Here is an 11,834-nt window from a genome sequence, read left to right on the forward strand (position 1 = left end):
ATACCTAATTGATGCGGTGGTTAGTTTTTGTTTGTCATTCATGTATTGACCATTTGGCTCCTTTTCCTCATTATTATTGGAATAATTTTCTCCACATGCAATTCTTTGCCAAAATATATTCAGATCGATACTGGAAAACATCATTTGGAAAACATAATTACATAATTTTCCTCTGATGTGGGATAATTATTAAGTACAATATCCAGGACATGAGAAAACTACAATCCCAGTGTGGCCAGAGTATTGGAGCAATAAATTGTTGTCTCATTGTGTATAACTCGCTCTTACCAGCAGATGGAGGTATTGGAGAGCATGTTTCAGCATGCAGTGCACTGTTCAGTCAGCAGATGGAAGCAGACAGCAAAGAGCCACTGTGTATTATGAACAACTGTGAGGGAAACAGCATACTTCTTTGTCTGTGTTTGTCTATACTGTAAGGAAAAAGAAAGACAGTTCTATAAATACCTTAAAACTGCAAAGAAAAAAACTGTCAGTTTCAAACGTCCGAAACTGGCCAGCAACACCACACTGCAACAATTCAGTAATATTAAACCTACAAAGGCTACTGTATCGTATTTTATAAATGAATTTCTAAGGCCTCTAAATTATTAACATCATCGAGACTTTGCCAAAAAATTTATTGTTGTACACAATCTACTTAGGGATGCACAGATCCGATAGCCTACTCAGTATCGGTATCGGCTACAAAACTGCCATTTTCTGCTGGATCGGTTATCGGTCAGACTAGATCGATCCAAATCCGATACTGTGCGTATACTATTCTGTGTTATTGTTAAGCTGCACGAAAAGCACAAAAACATTATAAAGCACCATAACGTTTCCATGTTGCTTCAAGCAAATCATTGTGCGCAAGGGATGTGCATAAGCGTTTTGTGACACTCTGTATTGGAGCCTTTCATTTTACAATACTTTTGCACAATGAAAGATTGTTAATAGCCTTTCTTGTTTTGTTCTATCTGTCATATGTTGCTGCCGCAGTATTGTGCTATACATTTAAAAGAAATGTCTTTTAATTTCATAGTATATATTTATATATAAATATATTTACTTGTTTTTCATTAATGTATTTTACAACAATACAAACAGCCATGTGTAATATTTTACCAGATTTAGTCCTACACTTATTCACTTTAATTTGCTCCCCACTAAATAATGTTTTTTTCACTAACGTTTAGATTTGATAAAATTATTGTGCACTCATCATTTTTCTAGAGTAACTTTTGCTGCTGAATTATCCACTAACTCAGTTTATAATAGTATTTTTGTCATCGTTTATGATTATATATTTTTTATTTTGTTATTTTTCCGTATACTTAAGTTGTCTATATTTAGTAGATTGTGTTTAACACACAAAACAATGATGATCAGGTCAACACACAGAGATATAGAAATTCTACATTGATTTAAAATAAATAAATAAATGAATAAATACTGTGCTAGTATCGTATCAGTATCGGCCGGCCAATACTCAGAATTTTTGGTATTGGATCGGATCGGTTCTGAAAAAATGATATCGTGCATCCCTACATCTACTACATGCTTTCTGCCTTCTGGCTGATAGTTCATACTCTTTTAGCAAGTAAAAGGCCTTTTAGAATAATTCAAAAAATATCTACCTTCAGGTTTTGTCTTTTTGCTGTGAAATATTTAAAGATTTTTATAAAGTAAACTTAAGAATAACTTTTATATTGATATTATTGATATTTCAAGATGAACATTTATTGGACTGAAGCAATTTAGGTTTACTTGATTGGTCATTCATCATTTATTTGAAAAATTGTGTTCAAATGTATGTATCAAATATGACAAAACAGGCTTTTGATGAACATTTATTTATATATTAATCAGCATTGTATTGCATTGCATTATATGTTTTGTCACCCACAATAAAAACTACAGAGCTTTGATCATAAAACTAAACATTTAGATATCATCCTACTATAAGACATATTATTCTGAGATAATAGTGACAACTGAAAATTATATTAATTTTATGTAGTCTGTTGTACTGTTTTTTCCTCAAGTGTGAGCACTATAATTTAAGTATATCATACTATATGGGCCATAAAAGCCAATATGATACAAAACATATGCAAACTTTTTTTTCTGTTCTGTTTCTGTTCTTCTATTGTCCTCATTTGTAAGTCACTTTGGATAAAAGCGTCTGCTAAATGACTAAATGTAAATGTATTATTTTATATGTCAGACATTATAAAGTTAATAATTTAAGGTCCTCTAAGTCCTCAGATCTTATTTTAACTACAGTTGATAACTGAGATGAAAGACAGCACCAAATACGTTTATATGAAAATAGAGAGAGCGAAATTAGCACTTATTACAATTATCACTTATTAGTAGCCTACTTATTACTACATCATATAATCACGTTAAGAGTGTATACAAGTGTCTTTTCTAAAACGAGCTTAAAGTAGCCTACAATAGAAAAAAAGCGCACCTGGTCATTTATCAGAGTCGTAGGTGTTTGCATGTGTTTCACATCAACACTCACGGGCTGCATCCAACAAATATTGCTTTTAAAGGTATAGGAAGGCGCGTCCCAATTAATTTCCGTAACATCAAACTATGTCGGATTTGCATCACGGTGTATCATTCACTGTCTATGATGTCCCACAATCCTGTGAGGTTATAAGCATGATTTGTTTTTTTGTTTTTTGTTTTTTTTCTTTATTTAGTTTCTTGCCAATGCCACACATTAGGCTACACACTGACTGAAAAATGAAATGTTGGCCTATAATAATAATAATAATGATACGGTGCAAGAATTATTAATATAATAAAACAGACGTTCAGATATTATTGATATTACGACTTCTCTGTAAATAAAAATAATAATGGAAGAAAATCAAACTTTCATATATGTCGTTTTCTAAACATCTCTAAATATTTGTTACTCATGTTTTGGTTTCCAACTAAATATGCTGTGTAGCTATTAATTAAGTACATTAATTACACAAATATGTTCTATGGTTTGACAGCCTTTGCTTTCTGACAAAGCCATTTGGAGAAATTTTAGGAGATATATCGGATTATTTCACAAGTGCCAAGACTCACTTCCGCCTGATGACCACGAGATGGCGCCGCGAGGCCAAATAACGAGGTGGGAGGCGGACGCTTGCTGCTCACGGACGGGCTTTAGGACCGCTGGGCGTGTGTGGCACTGCCCTAAGCCGCCTGTCTGCTGGTGCAGCTCGTTGTTCGGAGTCTTTTCGCTGAACATGTGGTGTGGCAGTGCTGTGACTACACTTGCTACAGTCATTAACACAACCGACTGAGATCGTGACGCCGCTTTCTGACTAGAGCAAGGAAGTGTGACACGCGAGCAGCAGGTCAAGAGCGATGAAAACCGAAGGAATTGAGGGTACCGAAAGGTTTCTGAGCCCCGGTAAAGGCCGGGGACTCAGAGCCACAAAGCATTTCAAAGTTGGTGATCTAGTGTTCGCCTGTCCGGCGTATGCTTACGTGCTGACAGTGAGCGAGAGAGGCGGACACTGCGAATGCTGCTTTACCAGGTCAGCGCTCCTTATTAGTCCACGTCTGACACTTTGTGTCTTTGTGCACGAGTCTAAGTCCTCATGGCATGTTCACATGACAGTGCATGCACGCAAAGCATCGTAATAATAATATTTATTAACTTTTATAATAGTTCATAATCAAATTTGTGTTGATAATGACATGTTTGACAGGAAGGTAATCTGCATTCAATTCGGGGCTGATCTCTATTAAAGATGGCTGGCACATGCTTTCTGTTTGCACTGTTTAAATGCTGCTGGGTCATGCACTGGGTAGGGTGACCCCCACTTAGTATGCACATCCAAAACGGCCAGTGAGTGCTGTGGATCATGTTCAGTGAAGTCTCTCCAGGCAGTCAATCAGTAAATTTGACTGGAGATCTGTGTGATAGACTTCTAGACTAGATAAATCCACAACATGCAATGACAATATATCTCTAAAATAAGCCAATTTCAATTCAGACTATATAAATTACTATATTCTGCACTTTAATGAAAGCTTTTGTTGTGATTGGTACATATCATTACAGCCTGTGACGATCTGAGGTACAACAGAAATACTGTGAAGTTTAGAATCAGTTGACAACAGTGAATTTGGCAATTATAATTTTTGCAACCTTCGTATTGTTACACTGAAGGCGAAGTATGACTTTCTTCCATGGAACAAGAAATGTTAAATTTGGTATGAAATAAAATTTCACTGTATATATATATTTTTTAAATAATGGTATAGATCTTATTGTGAACAATTCAACCATGCATATTTTTAATTTTGTAATTTTTAATCAAAATGTTGTAACTTGATTTTCTGGTGACCTAAGCAGGACTTCTCTAATCATTTAGTCTGCTTAAGCTCTGCCTACATCTCAAAATCCAGTCAACAACCGATGCAAAGAACCAAATTCCCACTCTACTTTTTTTTTTTTTATCTGTTACACTCGGATCTGGTGCTGCTTCCAGTTCATTGCGACCTGTTTTTATACAGTCTATGATTGCGACTTCAAAGGGATAGCACACCCAAAAATGTCATGCCTAAGGCTTTCATTCATCTTCGAAACACAAATGAGATACTTTTAATAAATCCTGAGAGATTTCTGTTCCTTCACTGAAAGTCCATACTACCAAAACATTGATGCTTCAAGATGTTCATAAAGACATTCATATTAATCAAGTCATTTAATCCAAGCCTATAAAGGATAGTTTAGCTAAAATGAATATTCTGCCACCATTTACTCACCGTCTAAAAACTGCATGACTTACTTTCTGCTGTGGCACATAAAATAAGTTATTTTGAGAAATATCTCAATGTTCTTCACTTTTTATTGTATGGAAATTTTATTGTATAGAATAAAAGTATTTAGGGTGAATAAATGATGACAGAATTTTCATTTTTGGGTGAATTCCCTTCAACATAGATGGAAATAGTGGCATGCTGAAGGGTAAATTGAGAATCATCTGATCAATTAAACTTTGTTATTCCCTTCACAGGAGAGAAGGGCTGTCAAAGTGTGGAAAATGTAAACAGGCCTATTACTGCAATGTAGAGTGTCAGGTAAGTCTGTGTTTGTGATTTTAATGGGTTGTTGAAGGAAATTAAATCATAGTCTCTGTGTGGATTTGCTCCATGGTCTGTATTACAGAAATAGTTCACTCAGAAATGAAAATTCTGTAATTATTTACTTGTTCATATACTGTGGAACACAAAAAGAGATGTTTTTTGAAGAATCTTCAAGCCGCTCTTTTCCATGCCATACAGTAGTAACCAGGCTGTCAAGCTCAAAAAAAGGGGGGGAAACCCTTGTTTTGCAACATGAATAATGATCTGCTATGGATGCTATGTAGTGATATAGTGAACTGGTCAAAGCTGTTACTATATCATGGAATGTAACATTGGAACTCTGTATTGACCAATCAGAAGCCACGGCCATAATGATCTATTCTATAAAGTTAATTTTGCTCTCTCAGCATATATCAGAGCTTTTTCCCTATGCTTAGTACTTACACTACAGTGCTCTAATTGTGAGGATGGTCCCACTGGAGCAAGGATAGCTGAAGTGATTTCCTGTGTATGAGTCAGAGTAGTGCTGGGCGGTATACCGGTTCATACCGAATTCCGGTTTTTATTTTTGTTATGATATGAATTTTGAAAATACCGCAATAACGGTATATGTCACTTAAACAACGTTCGGAACGCAACACTGTTTGAAAGGGGTGTTGCACTGTGGTGAGGGAACAGCTGTATGTGTTACTAATGGCGCTTTTCCACTGCGTGGTACGACTCGGCACGGTACGGCTCAGTTTGGAATTATAAATATGAGCGTAGTTCGTCTGTTAATATCACATGCACTTTTTTGTTTGTTCTAACCATTAGTTTGTTACTCAGACGCAGGCAGTGCGCTGCATGAGACAAAAAAGTAATATAGCCAAAACAACTGCATAGCCGCTCTTTAGTGTAGATGCATGTTGATTTTATCAGAAGATGCCGCGATTATAAATGAGAGTGACTCCTGGTTAGTGACCACACTAAATAGTGTTTAGTCACTATTTAGTGTGGTATTTTTTGACAAATTCACTCATTATGACAGTAAAATAGGGCATTCTAAGTCAATATACTGCAGTATTTCCTCTCTCAATCAGTAGAAAATATGGTTAACACCCGGTCATGCATGAAAAAAAAAATACCGTCTTGTACCGTGAAACCGGTATAATTTTGAAAAATACCGTGATATAAATTTTTGGTCATACCGCCCAGCACTAAGTCAGAGTCTCAGAATGAACTGCATTGATAATGGACTCTCTTCACCTGGAATCACACATTGCAACCTTTGTGTTAGCAGCTCAAAATCAGCTGGACCTCCACCACTCTTTGCTGCATACAGTATTTAAGACCAATTTTGATCCATCCTTTCTCAAAACCAATTATCCTATAGTTTTATATACATGTAATAATTTTTGTTGAAAGTAAATCGTTTATATGGTTTGATTTAGACAACATAGTCTGCAGTCTTCAAGTCATTCCACAGATTTTCAAAGGGGCTTAAGTCTGGGCTCTGACTAGGCCCTGCAAGGACATTCACCTTTCTCTCCTTCAACCACTGTGTGGTCAGATTTGCCGTGTGCTTTGGATCATTGTCATGTTGGAAGGTAGGCTTGCCGCGATAGACGGTGCTGACGGTGATTCCGTTGTTAAAGGGTCATGAAACCCCCCGTTTCAGCACTGGTTAGTTCTCACCACAGTTTAAAAAATGCTAAAAAAGTGGGCGTGGTGCAGAGCGGAAGAAGGGAGACCGACAACACACACACAGCTTAGCATTCTGACAGTTTCATTTCGCTCCCATCGAGTTAAAAACACAAATAAATGCACATCCATTTGCACTCTGCATCTATGAACGGCTGTTGCACCTCTGAGAACTTTTAAGGCTTATTCTGTGGCGTTTATATAAGCCTTTTGACTGGTTGTGTCACAGAGCTGTAAAAACGGTACTGCTCACCAAGTGAATGAATCGCGTTTGTGCCGAACTCTTATTACAAAGCAAAAACAAACACTCTTCTTCGATCCATGAACGTTTCTCTCAGTTATTGTGCGCGATGTCATCTCACAGACTCTAAAACGTCTGTCATAGCAAATCAACACATGCTGTTGTGATTAAGCGAAGCTGTCTTCTCATAGGATAAGAACACTCAGTCTCATGAATAATTTAATAGACACCGACGCGTCATCGATGTACTATAGATTTTCCTCAAGAAATTGACAGTATTTTGCCCCATCCATTTTTCCTTCTATTCTGACAATTGCTCCAGTCCCTGCTGCAGAGAAACACCCCCATAACAGGATATTACCACCTCCATGCTTTACTGTAGGAATTCTGTTATTTGGATAGTGAGCTGTATTGGATTTCCACCAGACGTATTATTTGCCACCAGACATATTATTTGGTGTTGAGGCCAAATAATTAAATTTTAGTCTCATCTGCCTCAGAATCTTCAGACAGTGTTTTGGCAAAGCTCAGTTGTGACTGCATGTGGCCTTTCTTGAGGAGTGGCTTTTTTCCCATACAAGCCACATTTGTGGAGAATTTGAAATATTGTGGTCACATGCACACTATTGGCGCTTTTCCATTGCATGGTACGGCACGGTACGATTCAGTACGGTTCACTTTTGGGGGGTTTTCCACTGGGTACAGTAGCTGGTACTTTTTTTTAGTACCACCTCGGTTGAGGTTCCAAGTGAACCGTACCGTTACCAAAATGTGACATGTAAACTCTGCTGATCACTGATTGGCCGGAGAGAATAGTCACTACCTGCGTCACTGAACTTGCGACAAACACAACAGAACCGCTAGATTTAAATCAGCACAGCCAGCAAAGGATCAGAACGCAACTGTTTTGAACGAGCGCACCTTTTTTAACATCCAAAAAATTGCTGTTTCGTGGTCCGTTGAGGAAGTACAGACGTTCCTCTCCTTGATAGCAGAGGAGCGGATCCAGCGAGAGCTTGATGGGGCGACTTGGAATGAAAAGTTTTTCAGGAGTCGCGGCAGTATAGGCGGCGCAACTAACGACATGTGAATAATCCAGCCCACTCTAAAGAGGTACTAAACTGTAGTGGAAACGCAAACCGAGCCGTGCCGTACCGTACCACGCAGTGGAAAAGCGCCATATGGCCACTCTTTGTCATAAATTCCTGCAACTGCTTCAGAGTTGCTGTAGGCCTCTTGGTCGTCTCTCTGACCAGTTTCTTCCTGGCTCTTTCATCCAGTTTGGAGCGACGTCCTGATCCAGGGAGGGTCTGTGTTGTACCAAATACCTTCCACTTCGAATTCAATGTGCTTCTAGACATCGATAAAGCCTTTTTTCATTTTTTTGTATCCATCTCCTGACTTGTGCCTGTCCACAACTTTATCCCGGAGATCTTTCGACAGTGCCTTGCCACCCATAGTTGATTGTTTGCTTCAGTTGCACTACCAAGGACTGAAATGCTCCAGGAAAGCTCTTTTCATGCTGAGCCAATCAAAATGACCACAGCTGATCACAGTTGAAAGTCAAATGGATTTGAGTGCCATTGAGAAGGTGATTAGCTACACCTGATTGAGTTTACAAGTAATTTTTAGGAGAGGGGTGATCCGTTTTCCAGCTCAGTGATTGTTTTTTTATTTATTAATTTTTTCTGACATGTTGGTGTTTTATCTTTCACTTGGATTTTATAAGTTGCACTGAGTAAATACAGCTGGATAAAACAAAAACTGTGTCCGTCTTCATTTCAGGCTGCAAAGCAACAAAATGTGATTATTTTAAAGGGGAGTGATTCTTTTCTATACCCACTGTATATGTGGCAATAATATTTGAAATATGTTCATTTTAAAATATATTAACATAGAAAACAGTCATTTCAAATTGTAGTAATATTTCATAATATTACTGTTTTTACTGGGGGTTTTTTATCAAATAAATAATAGTGTTGAGCATAAGAGACTTTCAAACTTTTGAGCAGTAGTGCATCTCCCATCAATGCAACAATTCATATATTGACTTTTTCCTTTCTGAAAGGCTTTAAAATATTTATTTTATCTCATAAACGTTGTATAAAACAGCACATTTGACTCATTTCCTCATTCATGAGTTCCTCCAGGATGAGCAACAGGGATAGTGCTCTATGGAGACCACAGCCAGAGTGACAGCTCTGTAATTGATCTTTGCTGCTGAGCGCCAAGCAGAGTCGAAAATCCAGCACTGAAAATAAAGATCATCAATAATCCATTTGCACTCTACCACAAGGCCCTTCTGTCTCGTCCCTGCTGTTTTTGTGCGTCGTACAAGTTGTGGCATTAGAATCAGCTTATCCATCATCACATGGCTGTTTGGTTTTTCTGTTCAGGCTTGTCCCTTCATTGGTCTTTGTTTTTCTGTCTGAACTGAATTGCAAAATTACATAGATGAGCATTATATGTCCAAAAATGAAAATTTGCTGAAAATTTAATCTCAATAATCCACACGACTCAGTCCATCAATTAACGTCTTGTGAAGTGAATAACTTTGAAATAAACAAATCCATCATTAAAACATTTTAACTTCTAACTGTTACTTTCAGCTAATATAGTCCTCTATCCATAATGTTACTTTCTCCAGTGAAAAAGTTATCTCATCTGAATCAGGAGAGAAATATGCACAAACACTGATCAAACACTGTTTACAAGCAAAAACAGTCAAAAACAGCTCTAAACAAATATATCAGTGGATTTTGATGCGAGAAGACAACAGTGTATGGACTTTTTCACTGGAGGAAGCATTATTAGACTTTTTTTGGCCGAGGCAATGGTTTAAAGTTAAAACACCTTGATGGATTTGTTTCTAACAAACACGCAGCTTTTCACTTCACAAGAACTTAATTTGATAGATTGAATAGATTGAACTATTATTCAATTGTTATCATCAGCTTCGCCAAGGAGAAAAGAGTTTTGTCACCCTAACTATCTTGCACCATTCTCTGCTTAAATGACTTACAAGTCTCACCCCAAAATCACACCATTGATTTTGACATGTCTGACCATAGCGTTCAAATAAACAGAAAAATGTATTGATAGCACCAGAGTGTTAACACTCCTTGGAAAGGAAGCTACAAATGGTTCTCTCTGGCAAAGAAAAAGTATTTTATTGCAGAAAAAATTTACACCCTGTTGTCCATTTAAATATAAAAAGCAGAAGCCAAAAAAAGAACAGCAAACCAATATAGTTTAAGCAGTGATCATGGAGCAAGTCTGAGTAGCCTGTTTATTTTAAGGGACTTGGTTGTTGCTCTATTCCTAAATTGAGCTGGAAGGCGTTCTGGCTGCGCTGTTGCTATGACAATCCATCTCGAACGCATTAGGGATCAGTTTCTGTTTGCTCGCCAGAACACAGGATTTAGTTTATTCATTGCCCAGTAGCCTGTGAGGCAGCTCGAGACTAATTCAAAATCTTATCTCTCAGGAATTCTTGTAATCGCCTTGAGGCTCTGTTCAATTTGAAAGCATGACTCATCAAACTGAAGTGAGCTGACATGCGATCAGTTATATCAAAAGCATATCATCTCAAAAAGAAGAGCTGTGACCCATCATGCTGGGTTTTATTGCGCTCTGAGTGTGTTATGTTGTTTGTTGGAGTATATGTTATGATCTGCCAATGCAATACTAAAATATGCTATACGTTTCAAATTTGTGTGAAAATAAACCATGTCCTTGTACTTCCCTCAGAGAGGAGACTGGCCCATGCACAAGCTGGAGTGCTCAGCCATGTGCGCACATGGAGAAAACTGGTGTCCATCAGAAACCGTGCGACTGGTCGCCAGAATAATTCTCAAACAGGTGAGGACGACCTGCTTTTTTGGTATGACGGTATGACTCTTTGTTTTCAGCTTTAATGGGAAAGTTCACCCAAAAAAATAAAAAATAACATGACCTTATTTTTTTGTTGTTGTCCACAATAGATGATATTTTGAAGAATATTTAATACTGCTTATGCCCATACAATGAAAGACAATTGTATCCAAAATTAAATTGTGTTAAAAAAAATTGTGTGAACTGTCACAAAGTGCCACATCATGTGACGTGTTCAGTTAATTGTAACATAATACTTTGATTCCATGAATGCCAAACACTCTAAAGCAGAGTTATTTTAGTATTACTTATATACTGTTAAAGTATTAATTAATATTTTTCCATTTTTATTTTAAGGGGGTCATATGATGGTCATATGATGTTGCTAAAAAAGAACATTATTTTGTGTATTTGGTGTAATGAAATGTGTTTATGCGGTTTAAGGTTCAAAAAACACATTATTTTCCACATACTGTACATTATTGTTTCTCCTCTATGCCCCGCCTTTCTGAAACGCGTCGATTTTTACAAAGCTCATCGGTCTGAAAAGCAAGGTGTGCTCTGATTGGCCAGCTATCCAGTGCGTTGTGGCCGAATACCTCAAGCGTGTGACGGAAATGTTACGCCCCTTACCATACTGTGATGCCGTGTGTGTGACTAGACAAAACCAATAAAACCCATTACAAACTAGGCATTTGTTGCATCCAGTGGGGACATACTGATTATAATTACTTGTACGGTCTTTTTACGCGTTGCGTTGCATTGTCGCGTAAACATAAAACCATGTCTGCATTTGTGATTGGAGAAACGACAAACAACAAGCGCTACTCTACACTGCTCAAAACTCGTGTTTGAATTGTCAGTGGCAAATCCTTTAAATATGAAAACGTACTTACAGTCTGTGAGTCAGAACAGACGGCATTGTAGTCTA

The 11,834-nt window shown here is 37.5% G+C and overlaps 1 protein-coding gene across 1 annotated transcript in view; it reads left to right on the top strand.

Annotated features, from left to right (window-relative positions):
• Positions 1-3,153: 3,153 nt before the first annotated feature.
• Positions 3,154-11,834, top strand: part of LOC107733184 (N-lysine methyltransferase SMYD2-A-like) — a 16,879-nt gene continuing 8,198 nt past the window's right edge. Inside the window, exons 1-3 of the mRNA XM_016544732.1 lie at positions 3,154-3,551; positions 5,040-5,103; positions 10,781-10,891. Coding sequence (XP_016400218.1) covers positions 3,379-3,551; positions 5,040-5,103; positions 10,781-10,891 — 348 coding nt within the window. The 5' untranslated portion in view covers positions 3,154-3,378. The remainder of the gene's footprint in view (positions 3,552-5,039; positions 5,104-10,780; positions 10,892-11,834) is intronic.

Source organism: Sinocyclocheilus rhinocerous, unplaced genomic scaffold, assembly GCF_001515625.1.
Source record: "Sinocyclocheilus rhinocerous isolate Xijiao unplaced genomic scaffold, SAMN03320098_v1.1 scaffold8, whole genome shotgun sequence".
NCBI lineage: Eukaryota > Metazoa > Chordata > Actinopteri > Cypriniformes > Cyprinidae > Sinocyclocheilus > Sinocyclocheilus rhinocerous.